General features: G+C 61.3%; 6 protein-coding genes across 6 annotated transcripts; all 6 read left to right on the forward strand.

Moving 5' to 3' along the window:
- Window positions 1-579: 579 nt before the first annotated feature.
- Window positions 580-3,387, forward strand: LDBPK_141200 (hypothetical protein, conserved; the record flags this gene model as incomplete). Its single annotated transcript, XM_003859439.1, has 1 exon — window positions 580-3,387. The coding sequence occupies one exon, from the start codon at window positions 580-582 to the stop codon at window positions 3,385-3,387; it is 2,808 nt and encodes a 935-aa protein (XP_003859487.1).
- A 2,334-nt stretch (window positions 3,388-5,721) lies between these two features.
- On the forward strand, window positions 5,722-7,152 carry LDBPK_141210 (hypothetical protein, conserved; the record flags this gene model as incomplete). Its single annotated transcript, XM_003859440.1, has 1 exon — window positions 5,722-7,152. The coding sequence occupies one exon, from the start codon at window positions 5,722-5,724 to the stop codon at window positions 7,150-7,152; it is 1,431 nt and encodes a 476-aa protein (XP_003859488.1).
- A 1,266-nt stretch (window positions 7,153-8,418) lies between these two features.
- On the forward strand, window positions 8,419-9,969 carry LDBPK_141220 (tub family protein-like protein; the record flags this gene model as incomplete). Its single annotated transcript, XM_003859441.1, has 1 exon — window positions 8,419-9,969. One exon carries the CDS (start codon window positions 8,419-8,421, stop codon window positions 9,967-9,969), a length of 1,551 nt encoding a protein of 516 aa, XP_003859489.1.
- A 2,558-nt stretch (window positions 9,970-12,527) lies between these two features.
- On the forward strand, window positions 12,528-13,574 carry LDBPK_141230 (hypothetical protein; the record flags this gene model as incomplete). The annotated part of the gene is made up of 1 exon (XM_003859442.1): window positions 12,528-13,574. One exon carries the CDS (start codon window positions 12,528-12,530, stop codon window positions 13,572-13,574), a length of 1,047 nt encoding a protein of 348 aa, XP_003859490.1.
- Window positions 13,575-14,519: 945 nt separating this feature from the next.
- On the forward strand, window positions 14,520-15,809 carry LDBPK_141240 (enolase; the record flags this gene model as incomplete). Its single annotated transcript, XM_003859443.1, has 1 exon — window positions 14,520-15,809. The coding sequence occupies one exon, from the start codon at window positions 14,520-14,522 to the stop codon at window positions 15,807-15,809; it is 1,290 nt and encodes a 429-aa protein (XP_003859491.1).
- Window positions 15,810-19,492: 3,683 nt separating this feature from the next.
- On the forward strand, window positions 19,493-20,701 carry LDBPK_141250 (ras-like small GTPases, putative; the record flags this gene model as incomplete). Its single annotated transcript, XM_003859444.1, has 1 exon — window positions 19,493-20,701. The coding sequence occupies one exon, from the start codon at window positions 19,493-19,495 to the stop codon at window positions 20,699-20,701; it is 1,209 nt and encodes a 402-aa protein (XP_003859492.1).
- Window positions 20,702-21,225: the final 524 nt, after the last annotated feature.

A 21,225-nucleotide genomic window follows, 5' to 3' on the forward strand; every position in this document is an offset into this window, starting at 1 on the left:
CGCTCTCTGTGTAGCAACACAGCTACAACTCCTTCTTGACACGTCTCACACACGCACACACGCACGCAGACGGAACGGAAAACGCAACTCTTCGCCCTCTTCGCTTCCTCCTCCTTCTCTCTGTGTGTGGGTGTTCCTCTCGTGGCCGCTGTTGGACGTGAGCCCCTTCACCTTTTTTATACCCGTGCACCTTTGCGGTTGGCGGGCCACATCGAGGAAAGGGCCTTGTATGTCTTGGTGCGTGCGTGCTGCCTGCGTCACACGGTCGCATGTATCGGGCCTCATCCTTCTCTTGCCCGATTGTGTAGTGCAGCTCCTTTCACGGACCTTGCTTTGCGTGCAGTCGGTTCTGTGCGGGGGGCTAAGGCCGTAACTGTCTTTTAGTTGCTCTTCCCCACTGCTACCCCTTCCGTGGAGTGGTCTAGGTGCCTTCTACAGCCGCTTGCCCGCTATTTTTCTTGCTGTGTCTCACTGCACGTGCCAGGGCCGCCGCCTTCGGACCTCTAACCCTCGCGCTAGGAGCTGTTTTACGTGTCCTTTTCGTTGCCCGCCGGTACCTGCTTTTGCCACAACGTCGCAATGGATCTGGCGGAGAAGCGGAAGCAGCTGGAGGCCCTTCGCGCCGCCCGGCAAGCGAAGCAGCAGGTAGTGGAGCAGTACATCTCTGGCCGTTCCTCAAACCCGGGTGGCAGCCCAACGTCCTCGACGTCCTTGTCGAGGAGTACCCTTGCTTTGGCACCTCCTGCCATTGCTTCTGCGGGCGACTCAGCGGCAGCGACAGGCACCTCGACTTCGCCAAGCTCGGCACTGCCACCGCCGCTTCGTAGCCGCAGCGGTGGGGGGCGGCTGTCTGTATCGTCGACTCGCGGCACCGCTGCCACCGCCAAAGCCGCCGCCCCTTCTGCGGCCTCATCGCCTGTCACGTCGGCCTCGCCGACCACCCCGACGGCGCAGAAGGCGCGCCCGACAACCCCTAGTAGGCAGTCCGCTCCCTCACAGGCGCAAGATGCCGCCGCCGCCGATGGGGGCGCCGCACCTCGATCGATTCACCTGGTGTCATTCAACAAGGAGAGCACGTCGGCGCACGCAGCCGTGGCCGGCTTCTCTGCCGCTTCTCCAAACGCGCACCCTGTTGTCGGGTCGCTTTATGGATCAGCTCTGCCGCCGGTTACCTCAAGGGCCGCCGCCGCGCCTCCAACAGAGGAAGGACTGGCCGCTTATGGGGGCTGGGGCTTCCTGCGAAAGTGTATGCGTGTCTCAGCGCGGGATGCCACCGGGGCTGTGGTGACGCAACCCGTCTGCATCTTCAACCCTTCTGTGCTGCTCGGTGATGTAGCCGGGTCAGTCGAGAGTAGCCGCCGACGCGTCATCTTGGACTCCACCTCGTGCCTCGTGCCCTACGACGGCGCGGCTGCCGGCCAGCGACTCGGCGATGCTGCCATGATGACCTCGCCTACGGTGTGGTCGGTGTGCGTGGCAGCGGCCTACGGATCGTGCGACTCTCCCGCTGTAACGGTTGGCGGCAATGGCGGTGAGCTTTCCGTGAACACGCGCTGCCATGGTAACACCGACCTGGCAGGGCCGGACAATCGCACGGGCGCCAGCGCGCTCGACCCGCTGTTCATGCTCAGCCCCGGTGGCACCTCTGTCGGGATGTCTCAGCAGCGCACCGGTGCGGCTGCCAGGCCGGCGACCGGTGCCGCTGCCGCTGCGGCTGCTGCGAGGGTGCGTGCCTCCATGGATTGCGGGTATCCGTGGGGCTCCGCCTCCGCCGCACCGTCGGCTGTGCCGGGCACCACGACAGAGTCGGCTCTGAAGGTGGCGAAGGAGTCACCAGGACTTGTGCTGGCGTGGTTCCTCGTGCCTCTGCCTGCCAACACGATGCCCCGAAAGGAGGGCTCCTTTGCCGGGGCTGCAGCGGCTGCTGGTGGTGGGTTCGTGGGCTGCGTCAGCGGCAACATAACGACGACGCCTGAGCACGTTGTGATTGTGCTCCCTCTCGTGTGCGACTCGGAGGTGACGACACTGCTCGCCCATCCATTGCAGCCGTCGACGCTGCTCGGTGGAACCCGGTGTGGCCGGATCGTGCAGTGGTCGATTGGGCAGGCATGGGCACAGATCGAACCGCGCCGGCTACTGGAGCGGGCGCTGGCGACGACAGGCACCACGACGACTCTGCTACTTCCGCCACAGCGACCGGCCCACTCATCGTTTCCGTCGCCGCAGGCACATCAAGCGCCGGTGTTGCGCATGGCCGTTCACGGCGACGCCAGCTGCCACCACCTTTACTCCATCAGCCAAGAGGGCAAGGTGTGCACGTGGACGGCGTCGCAGCCACTGCACCCAACGGCGTCCTGCCTGTCATACCTCGGCATTCGGCCGATGGGCTGTATCGGGGTGACGGCGCAGTTCGTGGAGCGGGCCGGCACGGACGCCATGACAAAGGTTTTCATTGGCACCACCTCGGGTGCGCTCCTCGTCGGCGCGAACAGGGACGCGAAGTCGATCGAGCTCCAGTACTACGGCCCGCCACGCGCGCTGCCAACTTCATCGACTGTTATTAGGACACTCGACATCACCGCCACGTCAGCCTACCCGAACGGTGCAGCAGCAGCCTCTACCGCTTCGTTCCGTGACGGCGCAGGGGCCACCGCGTCGACTTGTTTGACAGCCTCGCTCGAGCACCCCGCGGGCGCTGAGGCTTCTGCTGCTCCTGAGCAGAGCGGTCACCACCTCACCGCGATGTCCTCGCCATCACCAGCGGCTGCCGCGGTGGCGCGCCGTGTTCAGGCTGCGGCACTGCAGCCACACCGAGGTCGCATCGTCTCGATGGCTTTGCAAACGGCGACCCACGGCCTGCGGGGTCGTGACTGTATCGTGTCGGCGGCGACGGACGGCAGCTGCGTCGCCTGGTTTGACCGCTCTGTCATCCCTCTCGAAGGCTTCTCCTCGGCCGTAACGAGCGTCTGCTGGTCGCCGACGAAGCATGGCGTTCTCGCTGCCGGTGACGCCAGTGGACTGGTTACCGTGTGGGCTGTGAACACGAGCATCATTACGCCTGTGGTGACCGTGTCGCTGCGTGAAGCGGGCCACCGCGCTTGCGGCAACGCGTCATCAGACGGGGTGCTGTGGGTGGTGCCAGGGACGAGCGACGCAGCTGCTGGAGCTGGCGACGGCACCGCCGGTGGTGGTACCTTAGGCTTTGGGGGTGACGACGATGAGGCCGATGCTGTCGACGGAGAGGAGGTGGGTGCCTCGCTGGGTGAGGCTGACGTGGTCGGCTCCGCCATCTCCTCTGTCTTCTTCTCTCGCGACGGGCAGTGGCTGTTCGCGAGTACGGCGAGAGGCTACGTGCACACACTGCACTTGGGCACTTCACTGGTGTAGTGCTGCTGAGATGAGGAGGAGGGGAGGGGCAGGTGGCGAAAGGCGCACGGGGAGTGACGGAAACGCCCCCCTCTTCCCTCAGGCATACGCACGCGCCCTCTTCAGCTGATGTACAACACACAGCCTACAGAGGCCAATGACGGTGTAGAGCCAGAAAGAACTACTGACCCAGGCAGATGATGGTAAAGTGCGCACCTCATTGGAAAAAATGCTGCTGCCGACAGGCTGCTGGCACCCCGCCAACCCGTGGCTCTCCTTCTTGTGCTTCCGAATCTCCGCGGGGTGGTGAGGCGAGAATTCAGAGGTCGCTCGCACCCTGCTGGGCCTTGTACGAACTGGGCAAGTGGCCGCCGTTCAGAAAACGCGTCATGCCGTCTCCTGACGACACAGGGACAGGGCCGCGATGTGTACGTTCTCATGATCCAACTATCCCCTTCTCTTATGTGCATGACCTCTGGTGTCTATCCTGTCCTCCGCTCGCACAGCGTGGCAGCTGCAATGCACTCTCTCCTCCCCTCTCTTCCTGCAGACGATGCGCCAGCTCAACGGAACGAGTGTTTCGGCTCATCGCTTCACCAGTCACCACCCCGACAGAGACCGCCACCGTCAAGCATGTTGGGTGCACCGAGTCCGGCAGCAGGCGGGCTCAGACGCCGTCTTGTACGGCTTCAGGGGTGACGGGCGGACTAGGCAGCAGAGACACTAACGGGCCGAAGATCTTGGCAGCCCTCTCCGCGCCGAGGGGCAGCACCAGCCGCGAGAACCCTCAAAGAGCTCTGAAGGCAGGGCTGTCCGTCGGGTGGGCGGTAGAGGGACAAGACAATGAGGTGCTCACAGGGGTGGAAGCTTGCCACGCGGGAAGGCGACACGCCACGGGGCTGCATTTTCCTCTGCTAGAGTGCACGCCAATGCAGCTGTGTTGCACGTGCACACGGGCAGGCATTTAGTCAGCTTGGCTGCCCTGATCATGTGCATACGATGCGCACAACGAGATTGCATCCAGCCGACACACCGTCTTCAGGACCTTTCCGGTGTAGACGTGACAAGAGCGATCCTTCGCTATCAGACTCAGGGTGTGGCCCCTCATTCCCACGTAGCTGTGCCGGACCGCGGCTCTCGGGCTAGAACGCGCGGAGGTGCTGGCTGTTGGCTTTGAGGCCGTAGTGCCACAGAAGTGTGCCGAGCAAGACGTGGATAAGTGGAATGCGTGTGAGTGCGCTAGAGAGCGCGAGCGAGTCGCTAGTCGACGCACGACTAGCGACAGCAGGGGGCACATGCGCTTCTTCTATCCGACCTCTCCCGTGCGATGAGGTTAGAGGAGACATGCAACCATGGAAAATGCATCAAAGAAGTTTGCAAGTGATTCACACGCACACACACACACACACACAGATGATGCTTCATAAGATGCGCACCACATGTGGTGCGCTTGCGTGCGTGCAGCGGTCTGTCGCCTCATTTGCCGTGCGCTGTTCTCTTAGTATGGTGACGGGGGGTCTCGTACGGGTCTTTTGCTTTTTCGAAATCTCTCCTCCGCTTCTGCTCCTCTTCTGCGCCTCTCACCCTTGAGCTCGCGGCTCTCCGCGGCTGGCTGCATGCGACTAGCTGTGCGGCGCGTCTTTGGCCACTTCCTCCCCCTGCGCTGACGCCCACCATTGGCTCCTCCACCATCCTCGCTGCTCTTCTTTTCACGGCACATTATGTGCTGCCGGCACACGTCAGCATGATGACGCCCAAAAAGCAAGCGAGCAGGCTCACACACACTCCTCGCTCCCTTGATGGGGCGGACACTCGCTCGTGCGCACGTTTAAAGGGACGCGCTCGCACCCGAGAGCGCGTCGTCACGGTTGGCCAGCTGCTGCGTAGCACACCCCATGGCCTGCGCTTCGGGGCGCGTCCGTCAGCTCTCACCTCCTCCTCTCCACCATCTCGCACAGCGCCTGGTACGCTGGAGGCCACACCACAACTTTTCTCCTGAGCGAAGGGACAGGCAACGCAGCGGCGCGTCCTGGACGCAGTGACACCCATCGACAGTACACTTCCTCCCTCTTCTCTTCTCCTTTCTTCTTCGTTATATTTTGTGGTGACGCGGAGGGACAGAGTTATTCGGATACGCACAGGTATCCTGCATACCCACAACACGGAGCCGCGCGCACACACACAGCGAGCGCGTTGCGTTGACTTATTAGTGCTACAAAGGCTCGCCAAACTCCTAGAATGCTGTCAAACTTCTCCTGCCGCGTGCTGCTCACGCTCCCAGCGGCGTTGCCTCCCCTGAGCTTTACTCGTCGCAGTGATGTCGTTGCCACGGCTGCTCTCCGGACCGGAAGCAGGATGGGTTTGAGCTGCGCGCTGACGAGCGGGCTCTCGCCTCGTTGCTTTTCGAACACGCCTGCTCGACTCAGCTGTGGCGCTGGTATTCTGCATCGTTCTAAGCTGTGCCTCAGCGGTTTTGGGGAGCCTGCGCAAGGCAGGCCGCACAGTACGAACCACGGCGCTGTGCGTCTGCACGGCACTGTGACCGCCTTCAAGCACCGCCGTGGCTACGGCTTTGTGCTGGCGGAGGGGATCGCCGCATCTGCGCCCCCTCTCAAGCATACGTACGTCGCTCTAGATACTCATGCTGCGGCTGCTAGAAACGATGGCGTCCCGCCGGCGCGAGAGGAGCCGTGCAACGAACTGCACAAGTCCTTCTTTTTTACTCGCAGCGCACTGATGGGCGGCTTTTACGTGACGGAGGGAGAGCGGGTCTCGTTCGCGGTAGTTCCGGTGCCCCCGAGGAAAGGAATCAATCGCCGAGTAGCGGGAGACTCGCCGAGCAGCTGTAAAGACGACGGTGACCACGCTGCCTTAGCCGCCGCCGAGACGGCAGAGTTCTCGCTGGGCAGTCCAGAAGGGGGGTTGGAGGAAGACAGCAGCGCAGTCACGAGCGATACCCAATCCCAGCCGCATCGCATCGCCGTCAGCTTAAGATACTACGACGACAAAACAGGAAAGGAAAAACCGATATCCCCGCTGACGCTCTACGGGAAAATTGTAGAGTGGGATGCAGCGGCGGGTGTCGGCGTGATTGCGGAGCTGGACACGCGTCGGCAGTATCACGAAGATGCACCGCGCTTTCCCTTTTCGTTGGAGAACGTGGATCTCGCCCTTGGCACCGAGTTGCGCTCCGGCCGCTACGTACGCTTCTGCCTGGAGCCTGCCACTCCCGCGCACAGTGGCGGCGGCGAAGACACCGCCGCCGCGGCGACCCCCACAAGTGGCGCAGAGGCCGCTGCTGATGTCGACGAGGATGTGGAGCTCGTGGCGCAGCGCGTCATCATTGATTCCACGATGGAGCGTCGAAAGGGCGCCTTTGGCCGCCCGCTCGTTTTGGCTGACGCAGCACCGGGTACGATGACGAGCGAGTCCCGGTTCTCTGGCGTGGTACGGGAGGTGAAGGTAGATCACTTCGGCTTCATCCAGGATGACCTCAGCGGCGAGTCCATCTTCTTCCACTTTTCAAACACGTCTTCGAAGGTGAAGGCGGGCGACCGGGTCACGTATCTGCTTCGCGAGGTGGAGTATGGCAAGCACGCCGGCAAGAAGGCGTGCTACGACGTCCTCATTGATCAGACGTCGACGAGCCGTGCACCCGGCGCAGCCAGCGATCGCGGGGCGTCTGCGGGTGCCGGAGATGCGGGTGGGCATCATCGGAAACACGCGGCAGAACGCCGCTCCAAGACGGCACGCGATGAAGACGACTTGGACTTCGAACTCCTGTAGTAGCGTATGACCGCGCCCACCACCACTTCTGGCTCTCCTTTGTGTGAGTGTGGGTGCTTAAATAAATCTGCTTCTTGTGTATGTCTGCGTGCGCGTTCACGTGCTGCTGTGGTCCTCGTCTGTGCGTCGTGCGTGCCTCCCTCTCTCTCCGTGCCTCTGCGTGCACGTCCGTGAGAAGGCGCTTCTCCTCCCTTTTCTACGCAGACTTGGACGCGCCTCGTGCTTGATGCCTCAGCCTTTTCTTTCTCCCAACTTGCGAGACAGCGACGCAGCGGCAAGGGCGCCGGCGGACATTGTGGGCGACTAATGAAGAGTAACCGTAGCAGCAGCTGACGTGGCGCCACTTGTGTAGAGGGCGAACACCACAAAAAAAGTACCAAACATATACGCAAGCCCAGACGACGCACAAGGGTTTTCCTGGCGTTGCGTTTCTCCTCTCAACTCTCCATCGTTTAAAGGTAACCCAGAGAAAAGGCAATGGGGTGCGGACACGCGCACACACATGCATCGACTGGCCATTCACTTACGGCACGCAAGCAGAAGAAGCCGAAGGGATGGCTCATCACTGTAATTGATTCACCGCGGACGTGGCGGTGCGTGCCATGGTGTGGTGGCAGGTGTGTATCGTATTCTGTTTTACTTTCAGGCAGAGAGCGGAGGCGAGAAGGATGCGATGGGAGCCTGTGGCTACTGCGCTGTGCCGCACCTTCTCCCCACCATTCTCTCTCTTCCGGTCGATGTGGCTGTCGGAGGGGGGGGGGCTCATCTGCTGTGCCAACTGGGCAGTCTTTTCGCTCCTTTATTCTCATATTACTTTGCCCTCTTCATGCGCGCCGCCTCCCCTCTCTTCGTCCTCGTCCTCGTCCTTACTTTCTCAGCCGGTGAGGGAGGGAGGGAGGGAGAGCGGATGGTGATGGGTGGGGTCGCAACATGTCGTGCCCTTGTGGCACGCTCCTGTTTTTCTATCACTCTTGCTGAATCACGTTTCTTCTGCTCAACGCGCTAACCCGATCCCCGCCCTCTCTCTCCACACACACACACACAAGCACACATTTTTCGGCACTTGTGTCAGGGGTTATTTATTTCTCTCAACCACTGCCCCCTTTTTCGCTGCATTCCACCCCCTCCTCCCGCTAGCCGGCCGCCTTTCTGCTCCTGTGCCACGCCCACGCACACCTGAAGGATCACTTACACTCGCCGCCACAACACAGAGCCTCACGCACACGAAAAGGACGAGGAGGCCGGCATTGATCGATAGTGCTGCAGATGGACTTCGCAGCCTATCAGCCAGCCACTCCACCGAGGAGCTCGCAACCGCCGCCCCCGCGCAGCGGGGGCGGCTTCCCGCGCTTTCAGCGCTCACGTGCAGCGGACATTACAGCTACGCCTGCCTCGCCGCCGCCTCCTCTGCCGTCGTCGCAGGCCCCGCCAGAGTCCCCGCAGCGCCACCTCAACCCCTCTTCCGGGCCAGAGGGGTTGGCTGCCGCGAGCAGAACACCCGACAGGAAGCGATCGCACGGCGATCAGCAGCGGCATCAGAATGCGCCAGCGGAAGAAGGCACCCACTACGCGTCTGTCCAGAGCAACAATACGAATGCCATGATCCCAGCAGGACTGACGGAGGCCGCCGTGCAGCGCGCCTTGGGCAACGGCTGTGCTCTGGCATCTTCGCCATCACCGGCAACTGCCGGTGGGGCAGTCGCAGGAGGAAGCGGGCGCGCGGGTGGTATCATCATGCCGACGCGCAAAGAGGGCAGCGACTCCGCCTCCATGTACAGCATGGCGCGGTCCGTGCTGCCAATGGACCCGCGTGAGCGCATATACTACCGTCCCCTGCGCCGTTTGCTGCAGTGTTACCTGGAGCGGCGCAAGCGCAAGGGCCTCGGAATCGCGTCGCTGCTGCCCGGCCGCCACCAATCGTTCCAGTTTTTCCTCGAGCACACAGGCGACTTTGTACTAGCGGCTGTCCTGCGCAGCTTCAAGACACGTACAATGGTTGAGGATACGTCGAGCGGGGTTGGCGGGCAGTTGTACCCCGTCTCGCGAGGCGGTGCCAGCATTGTGTTCACCATCAATCAGCAGCAGCTGGACAGTGACACGCGCGGCTTTGTGGGCAAGCTATCGCGGCGCGGAAAGGGGATGGAGATGGTGCTGTTTAGCGAGGGCAGCAAGGCTGCCCGGAAGGAGATTCTTGCGGTGCTGCTGCACAACTTGGCCGACACAAACCGGTCGTCGTTCACGGTACTGCTGCCGGCCATCGACCCGGAGTCTGGGTACATCAAGCCGCTGGAGGGCGGTGAGGTCGAATTCCTGCGCGACGGCCGCGGCAGCAGCCACGTCGGCATCGACGAGGCGATGGCGAACTCCTCTGATGACGACGTCGACGCGGCTTACTCGACGATGTCGAGGGCGACACCAAACTTTACGGCCGTGTGCGACTCTGCTGGGGCGAACCGTGCGCCGGCGCCGAGCAGCAGCGAAACAGCTGGCCGGCAGAAAAAGTGGTTCTCACGCGGAGTGCTGGTTCGCGAGTACCGGAGAAACCCAGGCAGCCCAAACATCATTGTCCTCAAGAGCAAGGAGCCTCAGTGGGATGGCGTGCTGCGCGGGTACAAACTCGATTTCCACGGACGCTCCACGAAGGCGAGTGAGAAGAACTTTCAGCTCGTCGCTGTCTCTGATCCGGGGAAGGTGGTCATGCTCTTCGGCAAGCAGGACGACAACCGTTTTGCCCTCGACTTCCGCTACCCGCTGTGCGGTCTGCAAGCAGCCGCGATCGCCACTACGATCATGACGGCTCGAAAGGCGATCCTGTGAGTGCTCGTGCGTGCGTGTGCGCGTGCTGCGGTGGTGGGATGGAAGGACAGACAAACGAACGAAATAGTAACTTGAAAAATCACGCCAACATCTGGAGACTTTGGTGCTGATCGCTGCTCTCTCGTGTGCATGTGTTTGGTTGGTGGCCGGAACGCACGCGTCGCTGCACTTTTCGTGTTTCTGCTTCCTCACTTGATGTCTCTGCAGCTGCATGTCCTCTTCGTTTTTCTTTTCTGCCCTTGTCCTTGCAGTGCTTCGTGCGCTTTCCACCTCGACTCTAAGCCGAGGATACGTTGCGTATCTGTTGGTGTGCTCCGTCTTTCCACTCCGGCTCCTCCTCTTCATGTGTGGAATGAACTGCGTGCTGAGACTTGTGCGCGTGTACGCGCCTACGTCTGCGCCTCTCTCGGCGTTCGTGAGTGTGTGTGTGTGTGTGTGTCTGTCTTTCAGTGTTCGTCCGTCTGCCAGTGAAGGCGCGTCATCGCTTCATCTCCCCAGCGCATGAGCGAGTTGGTCGCGTGTGCTGCTATGACGCTGCAGAGGATCATCGACCGTTCCGCGGTGTTCTCTTTTTGGGGGGGGGTGCGCGTGCAGGCAAGCGTGTGTGTTGGGTCGTCTGCTCTTTCCTTTTTTTGTTCTCCTTTTTCAATATTTCGTTGGCCTCTTGTTTATATCGTTCAGGCTCGCGTCTGTTGATCTGTTATCCGTGCGTGTATGTGTGTATGCGTGTGCTCACCCTCCCCTCCTTCTGTGTGCATATCGGCATGTAGCGGTACATGAATGCCAAAATTATATATGCATAGATCTGTGTACATGTGTGTGTGCGTGTATAAGTGTTCGTGCGTCTGTGAATGTGCTTGATTTTGTGGCTTCGTGCCGTGTCTTTTGCCCATCTCTTTTCGTTGTTGTGACGCTGATTGTCTCCATCTGCACTACGTCGTTGTGCGTGTGCTCGTTACCGGTCTTTTCGTGCGGCGCTGATGTTTTCTTCTTGGCGTTGCTCCTTTGCCATTCTCTTTCCACGCCCATCCTCTTCCCTTCTCTTGGCTCACCCAACCGCCGCCGCCGCTGCCCTGTGCTGTCGGCCCTCGCCGCGCTTCCGCGTCGCGCTGCCTTCCGGGGATCGGGGTGTTTCCTTTCTTTTCTGATTTTTTTGTTTTCCCCCGATCAGCGCCTCTCTTCATCCGTTTGTGGGTGCGGGGGAAGGGTGCGCGCTCCTCTACCGTTTTCCGTTCTGTTTTGTGTTGTACCCCCCTCTCGGTGTGAAACTGGCGCCCTTTCCTCTCTCTTATGTGGGTGCACACGCGTGATACGGTACTCTCTCCTAGCCTCCTCGTCGCCCCGCTGTTCTCCAGAGGCCCTCTTTTCATTTCTAGCCCTGCGGCAGCGCCTGAAATCTGCGCGCTCGGCAGCGGCCGTCAACCAAACACGTGTGTGAGGATCACGGTAGTAGGGATGCGGAGCGAGCAGGGGTGGGGGACGGTGAGCGGTGATGGTGTCGGGAACCCACTCCTCCTCCAGTTGTTCTGCATTGCTCTCCCTATTTTTTTTTCTATGGCGCCCTTTTTGTTGACATCCGCCGCTCATTGCCGTGTTGCTGTTCTTCGCATCTGCCGTGCTCTTGTGGTGCGTTGCTTGAGTTGTTGCCCCTCTGTGCTTCTCCCTCTCGCCATTGCACAGTTGGTGTGCGTGTACAGCTACATCTGTGTTGCTTGTGTGTGTGTGTGCGTGTCCGTGCCGATGTCCCTTCCAGGATCCGCATGCATCACACACGATCCGGCTTCTCCCTTGCCCCCCCTCCCCTACACACACACACACACACAAAGGCGACATCACCCAGAGACACAGAAGCGAAGAATGTACCGCTGCGGAATGCACAGTCGGCACCTTATCCGCGCACACCGGCAAACACAAAGGGAGGGACGCAAGTGAAGAGGAAACGAGCAGCGGCGTCGTTGCAGCTGCACTCGCTATTCGCCGAAACTCCATGCTAGCCCGAGCCTGGCTGTCTTGGGCGAACGGCCTATGCTCCATTCGTCCCCGCGCACGTTACCCGTCAGATGGTCTCTGGCGGCATCGCTGAGGCGACACGGGGTTGGTGTAGTGGCGCAGTGCCCGTAAATCTTCACCTGCTTCCAATTGCACACGTCGACGCTGCGTGCCAAGCCTTCCTGTCGATAAGGAAGGGCAGTTCCTGCCGTGATCCCCAGCTGACGAGGCGATGCCTCGCTGAACCTCCTCCGCCCACTCCCTCTTACTGTTCGCGCCATTGCCGCCACCTTATCACCTTGTTGCTCCGCGTGTTGCGCCTGCATTGGTTGGTCTCCTCACTGCCGCTTATTGTTGCCGAAACCCACCGCCATGTACATGGGTCAACTTGACACGACTGGAGAGGAGGACAAGTACGCAGTAGCGCGTCACAAACAAACACGTACGCACACCCGCACCCACACCCACACGAGCGCAGAGGTGCCGCTCAAGGAAACGCATACCATACACAGGTCCTCTTCCCTCGCGGTCTTTGAGTGTTCGGGCGCACCGTGGGCTGAAGTGGACCGATGGGGCAGCTGAGAGGCAGTGCGCATCTGACTCGCCACTGGACCCGGAGAGCTGAACCGCACTGTAGTGGCGTGACCTGCGGCAGCAGGAGCATAACCAGCACCCCAACCGCGTCACCGTCGACATCAAGCGACACCGACGCCGGCGCAGCAAGCGCGGCGCGGCTAGCTCGTGCGGCGGAGATCCGACGCAAAGAGCTTCTATTTCGGTGGCTGCGCCGCCTTGTCGTGCCCGCTTTCTCCATCTACGGTCTGTTCCTTCTCCGACCAACCGAGGGTCATTTCTTGCGCTACGTTGCCGAGCGGCGGCACCTGGATGCGCCTTTCAACGCGTGGTTCCCTCCTATCATCGTGAGTAGCACGACAGAGCCCGGCTCCAAGGTAGAGCCTGCTAAGAGAGCACCGACGGCGACGAGCACGTCCTCACCGACAGGAGGGGCAGGCGCGAAAGGAGGAGCTCCATCATTGGCGCCGGAGGTCATCCCGACAGTTTTTCGAAGCGAGCGCGATCGCGAGTGGGCAGCGCAGCGTTTCAACTACAAGAAGGGCAGCGATGATGAAGAGCGTGTGGCCCGCAAGCGCCTCTTGTTTGCGCGCGACCGCGTCCACTTGCCGGACGACACCGTCGTCGAGACGATTCGTAGTCCGTCGGAGCAGCTGGAAGAGCTCCGCGCGCTGCGCGAGCACCCTCCTATGCACTTACTCAGCGAGCAGCTCAACAGCATCGCTGAGGAGAGCCATCGCTATGCCGCCACGCTCGCTACTGCTGCTGCTGCTGCTGCACAGCTGACTGACCCTAAGGACGTAGCGTCGCCAGCCTCACTGAGCAGCGACGCAGCTGCGACGTCGTCGTTGGACGGAGTTGCGTCACCTCCATCGCAAGGAGCGGCTGCTGTCGTCTCTTCGCCGCCCCAAGTGGAGATCCAGTTTGAGGACCGCTCTCTCTTTGCCACCGCCGCCATTCTTTTTCGCGACCGTGACGACCGCGTCGTGCGAGCGATGCGGTTCATCGGTGCGTGTGGCATGATATGGAAGGAAGTTGCGTGAGCAGGTAAGCCGAGAAGCGTGCTGCGTGTGTGCGAGTGTGTGTGTGTGTGCGTGCCGGCTTTGTTTCTTCTTTGCGGCAGGCCGACTCACGTCTCGGCACACGTGGCGGAGTATGCGGGCATGCGTGTGGAGGCGGGTGCCTCTGTGGTGCGGCCTTCCGCTTGCGGTGTACGGTGGCTGCCGCTTGTCGTCATGTAAATTTCAAGTGTAAACGTAAAGTGCACAAGCAAACCACCGAAGGACGCTCGCGTATGGTCGGAAGAAGTGAGCGCGCACATCATGGACCGACGGGCAGATCGTACCGACCCCATTACTTTGCATTTGGCTGCAAAGGCCTCCCACGCCTGCTTTCACCGCGGAGGGGTGGCTGAAGGAAATGCGATGCCGAGTGTCTCAAAGGAGGAAGGGAGGGATGTACGCGGCGCTCGAGGTGCAGCCGATCTTCGGAAGCAATTCTTTCAGCGCGTTGGCGCAGTACCCCCTTATCAAGCTTGTCTTGCGTATCTATATCACCGTAGTTTCCGAGAACCACAGATGGCTTTGCCAATACCCACCACTGCTATGCGAAGTGGTGGCCGCGTTAGCCGACAGCCACGCGGTATCCGCGGCGATTCCTGGGACGCAGCTGCGGACGTTCCTGTGCTTTCATTCATACCGTGCACCCTCCTCCTATCACTATCTCCCTTCACTTCAACGCCCTCACGTACGCTACCCGTTGTCCACGGGGTCGCTGTTTCTGCCCCTGCATCGGTGCAACGCCCCACACGCACACACGCACACTCGTAGTCTGCAACGCTCGAGCAACTATTTCTCTACGCTGTATCTCCGACCTCACCTGTGCATTCTCATCTTTTCCTCTGATCACGTTGTGCACATCACCTGGACAGAGTCTTTATAACCAACAACATCTCCCCCTCCCTCCAACCGCTTCACCCATCCGTCAGCATGCCGATCCAAAAGGTTTACGCCCGTGAGGTGCTTGACTCCCGCGGCAACCCGACCGTTGAGGTCGAGTTGATGACGGAGGCCGGCGTCTTCCGCTCCGCTGTGCCGTCCGGCGCGTCGACTGGCGTGCATGAGGCGTGCGAGCTGCGCGACGGCGACAAGGCGCGCTACTGTGGCGCCGGCTGCACGCAGGCGGTGAAGAACGTGAACGAGATCCTTGCGCCGGCGCTTGTGGGCAAGGACGAGTCGGACCAGGCCGGCCTCGACAAGATGATGTGTGAGCTGGACGGGACAAAGAACAAGAGCAAGCTCGGCGCGAACGCGATCCTGGGCTGCTCGATGGCGATCAGCAAGGCCGCTGCGGCGAAGGCTGGCGTGCCACTGTACAGGTACATCGCGGGCCTCGCCGGGACGAAGGATATTCGCCTGCCTGTGCCGTGCTTCAACGTGATCAACGGTGGCAAGCACGCCGGCAACGTGCTGCCGTTCCAGGAGTTCATGATCGCGCCGACGAAGGCGACGTCGTTCCGTGAGGCGCTGCGCATGGGCTCGGAGGTATACCACGCGCTCAAGGTGATCATCAAGAGCAAGTACGGCCAGGACGCCGTGAACGTCGGCGACGAGGGCGGCTTCGCGCCGCCGATCAAGCACATCGACGAGCCGCTGCCGATCCTGATGGAGGCGATTGAGAAGGCTGGGCACAAGGGCAAGTTCGCGATCTGCATGGACTGCGCGGCAAGCGAAGCGTATGACGCGGAGAGGAAGATGTACAACCTGACATTCAAGAACCCCGAGCCGACGTACGTGTCCGCGGCGGAGCTGCAGGCGACCTACGAGCGCTGGGTCGCGGAGTACCCGCTGGTGTCCATCGAGGACCCGTTCGCGGAAGACAACTTCGACGAGTTCTCGGCGATTACGATGGCACTCGCCGGAAAGGCTCAGATCGTCGGTGATGACCTGACGGTGACAAACGTGGAGCGTGTGAAGATGGCGATCGAGAAGTCTGCGTGCAACTCGCTGCTACTGAAGATCAACCAGATCGGCACGATCAGTGAGTCGATCGCAGCGGCGAAGCTGTGCATGGAGAACGGGTGGTCTGTGATGGTGTCGCACCGCAGCGGCGAGACGGAGGACACGTACATTGCCGACCTGTCCGTGGGCCTGGGAACCGGCCAGATCAAGACTGGCGCGCCGTGCCGCGGCGAACGCACTGCGAAGCTGAACCAGCTGCTGCGCATCGAGGAGGAGATCGGTTCCACGGCTACGTACGGCTACCCCGGCTGGGCGTAAGACGTGCTTCTCGGGCACCTATCGCCGCCGTGCGCAGCTTCTTGATCCTCTCTTGCCCCTCTCGACTCTACACTTCCACTGACGGTGCAACTGCTGCGTCGCGGAGTGCATACACGGCACTTTTGTGCCGCGGGTCTAGCGCCTGCCATCAAAAAAGAAAATAACATGGATAGTGTGGCGCCTCGGCTGCCCGGCTGGCGCGTGTTTGTGTGCTCGCGGTGGATGAAGGAGGGCGGGTCGGTGCGCTGGCGGCGAGGCGATGCGCCGCGGCAAACTGCAACAGGCGGCCTGGTTTGTGTGTGTGTGTATGTGGGCACTGCCGTGCCCGCTGCGCGTGTGCGCTGGCCGGGTGCCTCGAGGGGCGCCGGACGGCGTGTGCGGGCGTGTGCTTCCATTCTTGCCCTTACTCACCCGCGTGTTGCGAGGCGCGTGAGCTTGCCTTATATTTACTTTGTTCTCTTTTCTCTGAACCGCCGAAACGGTCAGGCATATTGGAAAAAGATTCCCTTCCCACTCGCTTGAGCTGCGCGCGAGTGCTGGCGCGTGAGGCGCGGTAAGCGGCGAGGGTGCCAGGCGACCGTGCCTCGCTCGGCTCCTCCTCTCTGCCTTGCTTGCTCTCCCTCGTTCTCTTTCTAAGCCTGCCTGTGCCTACGCGCGCCACGGGATGAGCGGCCCTGCCTCCCTCCATCTCTCTCTTCTCCCACCTGCTCTCTTTCTTTGCGCGCGCGTGTGAGCGGTGGTGGCAGCCAGATACAGGCAAGCCGATGTATTGTAGTTGGAGAAGCAACGGAGCGTCAAGTACTGCGTGCAGGACTCAGCATGTGAAGTGGAGGAACGGAAGGAACCCCCCAAACAAGCCAAAAAAAAGTAAGATGGGAAGAACGCACCATGGCAGACCTCAAGGGGGAGCGCGCCCTCGTGTGTGTGTGTGTGTCTGCGAGTGTGTGGGCCTATCGTCGTTTTGCCGTGGGCTCGGCTTCCCCCGCTTCTCTCACCTCCCGCATCCCTGTTGTACTCTTCGAACGCTCCTCCTCGCGCATCGCGTCGCCATGGAGCGGCTTGTCAGCGCAAGGACCACTGAGAGACAGCCGCCCTCCTTCTCTCGCTCTGTGTCGTGCATGCGTGGGTGGCCGCAGCGTCTTGTTCCTAGTGCTCCCCCCACCACACATACCAATCGTGTCTTTCGTCTTGCTCTTCGCCTCGTCCACCACCCATCCACCTCTTCCTTGCTCCTTTCCTTCTGCCCCTTTCTTTCCTTGCCCATCCCACTGCTAAAAACTGTCGCTTCTACTATATCTGCGAGGTGCTCCCGTCTCCACACCTCACACACACACACACACACACCCTCGCCACTCTCCTTCCTATCTTCACACACACACACACACATGCACTGCCACCATTACCACCACTCCTTGGTGACAGTGGGATGATTTGGGCTTGTGTGCGTGTGTGCGGCGAATCACCGTGCTGTTTTTCTTCTGCCACCCGCACATGTGCGCACACGCGCATCTTGGCACCTCTTTGTGTACGCGTCTGCAACGCCATTACGCTTCGCGGTAAAGGGCCGCGAGAAAGGAAGTAACACTAATAAAGAACGCCACCCGGCGCACGACCGCATCCTTTAAGGCGCGGCCTCTCTCTTTATCTCGCTGTCTACTCTCGCCCCCACGTGTCCTTGCTCAGCCATTCCAGTCGGACATCCCTCCATTGCCACCGCCCCCCCCCTCTCGCTACTTCCATTCACTCACGATAACCTCCCTCTCCTTCTCTTGCGCGCCGTCTTTGAGGGGGAGCGCCGTGCCAGCTCAATAATAGCCGATTCGACTCGTTGTGGTTTCATACACTGATCTCTCCCCCCGTGCTGGACGACGCTACCCTTGACGCGCTCTCCTTTTCTGCACGCGTGTCTGCCGCTTTTGGATGTGCATTCGCCTAAGTGCTTCCCTCCCCCAATCCGTCTCTCGCGTCTGCCCTCTTATCTCTGGGTGCATGTGCGCGCTTTACGCTGGCGCACGTGCTGTGACGGCTTCTGTTCAGTTTTTTCGGCGACATCACGCACCAGACACAAACCCCCACCCCCGAAAGGAAGAAGGGAAACGGCTGCGCTTCGAACGAAGCGGGCACGTCTCACGCGTCCATCTCTGTCCTTCGTCTGTCGCGTTTCGACGCTGGCTGGTGTCTGAGTGCGGGCGCCCATCCAGGGCACACTTCAACTTGCTTTACAGCACCTGCCTTGGTCCGCGGCCGAGGCAACGAAAGGGCTGTTTCTCCTTGTTGCCACGACGGGTGAACGTCCGCGCGCAATGCACAGCGGCACGACGGAGAAGGAAATGCCGTCGCCATGCCCGAACCACATACACGAACGACGGGCCTGCGGGCCTCCTGTGTTGCATGTGAACGTGCTTTACGGGCTGTCGAACGAGGAGACCGCCTCAAACTCGTTTCCGGCCTCCTTCGGTCGGACAACATCAAGTGGGGTCGGCGCCCTCAACCGCGCCGGTCCTGTGAGCAGCCTGCCAGCGTCTGCGGCTGCGTCCGCCTCTCGGCGGGCACCAGATGGCTCGTTGTCGCCGATGTGCTCGGCCCTCAGCTTGAGCGCGATGAGCGGCAGTGGTGCGGTGCAATCCTCCACCTTGGCGAAGCCCGTCCTGGATTTGTCGCAGGTACGCTGCATCCCACTCGACCAGTGGGTACCGGATGCACACGTGGTGAACTGCATGGCACCGGGCTGCAGCAACAGCTTTTCTCTCTTTAACCGCAAGCATCACTGCCGTATGTGCGGGCGCGTCTTCTGCTCCTCGTGCTGCAACAACCTCGTGTACATACCGGCCGCCGTTGTGAACAAGGCGAATAGCTCGACCGAGGGTACGGCGGCGGGCAGCTATTCGGCAACCGCCAACACGTCCGTGAGCTCCGTTGTTACTCCCGAGCCGCAGCAGTTTAACCGCGCGTGTGCGAACGACGGCAGTGCGTCGCCAAACGGGATGCGGCGAGGACCACAGGCCCCCGCAGCGCAGGGACTCGATGTGTCCCCTGCGTCCAGCGCTACACTGTTCCCCGGCCCTCTGCCTGTCTGCAGCGATGGAAACGGTCACCTACCGTCTAACGCGCTCACCTCCCCGTCGGCGGTGACGGCGCTGCCGTCATCACTGTCTCCGTCCACCCAAGCCGCGGTGCCATGCCGTGTGTGTGCCAGCTGCTCCTACGAGGTCCAGCTGGTGGTGTCTACTCGGCAAGAAAACGGCGAGCCGCGCCGCCGCAGCCGCGGTGAGCTCAAGATGATCCAGCGCGCCCTCCTCGTCAACGTCATGAGCTTCCTGACGCTGCGCGACTTGGCGAATGTGTCGCTTGTCTCGGCGGACTTCTACTTCATGTCCCGAGACAACATCATCTGGTACCAGTACAATATGACGCGGTGGGTTCAGGAGGCCGAGCTGCCGCGACTGTCGTCGCTCAACTCGCGTGCTGCGGCGTCTCGAATGCAGCAGCAGCGAGGGCCCAGCTGGTACACCTATTCCTCGGGCAGTGGGGCCCGCAGTTCTTTGATAGACGACATGTTCTCGAGTGCGCCGGTGATTCAAGATGCCACCACGCTCTCGGAGAGCGAGGCGGCTAAGCGCGTCATCTCGTTGCATGCGCGGTACAACTACACCCAGTTCCTTGACTTTGCGCGACGGCAGGAGATGGCACGGTGTGAAGGACTGTCGTCTTTCTCGCTCGGTGCTCGCCTCTTGCTGTCGAGCCCTATTCGCGTGGCGCTTGTGGGGCCGTGCGGTATCGGCAAGACAGCCAGCGCTCACGCCTTCCTTGGCGAGAAGCCTTCACAGATGGTGGTGCGGCCGACCATTGGGTTTGAGCGGCGTGCCGTGACAGTGCGGCTGGCCCGCGGCCTCTTCGCGGAGGCCGTGCTGCACATCTACGACCTCAGCGGCGCCGACCGCTACGGGGAGCTGCGCCGCTTCGTGTGTCGGCACTGCCATGCGATTGGTCTCTGCTATGACCCGTCCCGAAAAGTGACGCTGGTGCAGGCGGCAGATATTATGATGGGGCTCGAGAGCGCTCTGGGCCCGCAGCCGGTAGTGATCTGCGGACTGATGCGACAGCCACATTATACCTCGAGCTCGAGCAGCGCACCCCTTCATCACCACAGGGCAGGCCCCGCTCGCCTTCCCGCTGTGGTGTCTGCAGCAACTGCGTTGAACCTCTCAGCGCCCCCGAAGAAGGAGGACGAATGCTCTCACTCGATGCTGGTCGGCTCTGCTGAGGCTGAGGCTGCGGGTGGCGTTGCAGGCGAGTCGACGGGTGCCGCGCCAATGTGCGGCGCTGCCAACGGTTGTAACACGCCACCTCAAGCCAGCAGCAGCCCTGCAGGTACCGCGGTCACGTTGCCCGGCGTTGTTGCAGAGAATGGTGGTCACGAGAGCTGTGACGGACTGCAGGATGACGCCGCGGTATCGCCGATTCCATCACCTACGCCGCCGCCGTTCACCATCGCCTCTCCGCAGAGTAGCGTGCTCGAAGTGTCGGTCGAGGACGCGGTGGGCATTACCGTTCGAGGCCACTCATCCATCCATTGTCCGCTGCTGCACCCCACCCCGTTGTTCGAGGCTCTTGTGCAGTCTGTGCTGGACCTTTTAGTGGAGGCGACGGTGGCCAGCACGAGCACCATATCGGAGATCAGCGCGGGGCTCACGACGCATGGCGGCGGCAGCGGCCCGCAAAGCTTTCCGACGTGTTGTCCGAGCTCTCTGAGCGCTGGCAGTGCGCCAGCGAGCGCGATGCGAGTCGCTTCTACGCGCCGCCGTCCGCACGCATCGCGGGCAATTATGGAGGACCTGCTGAACCTGACGATGCAGCCCTGTGCACTGGACATCTTGCTGGATCGAAAGTAGACGGGCGCCGCGGAGAGTACCGCCGCAGACACGGGTCCTGCTCTGTTTCTCCTGCGCTTGCCGTTGGGTGCTGCAGATGTAAAAAATGCGCTCCTCGACAAGAGCGTGTTGCGCCTCACGTCGAGAAACAGTGCACTGCTCTATCGAGGCTTGTGTGGTGATGCTGTGCTCACGCTCACGCCTGCGATTGCCTCGCTACTCTTTTGCCCCTTTTGCTCTCTGCGTCGGATGTTGCGTGTAGGTCTGTGTGTCCGTACGTCGGCGCTTCGCCGTCCGCCTTTTCTGATTTGGCGCAACTGGGCGGTAATGGAGTGCTACGCTGCTGTCTCTCCTCTCTTGCCGTGCTCGTCTCTCGGCGTCTTGGTGCTCGCTGGGGTTTCTTCTGCTGCTGCTGCTGCTCACTGTCCTGTGTGCGCTCACCCCTCTCACATGTTCGGATGTGCTTATAGGCGTCTCTTGTCCCGGCTCAAGCATCGAAGCGCTGCCGCAGCGTCTCCTGCCTCCTGCCTCTTCGCGTCCGATCT

The sequence above is a fragment of the Leishmania donovani genome, chromosome 14 (genome assembly GCF_000227135.1).
Source record: "Leishmania donovani BPK282A1 complete genome, chromosome 14".
NCBI classification, from domain to species: domain Eukaryota; phylum Euglenozoa; class Kinetoplastea; order Trypanosomatida; family Trypanosomatidae; genus Leishmania; species Leishmania donovani.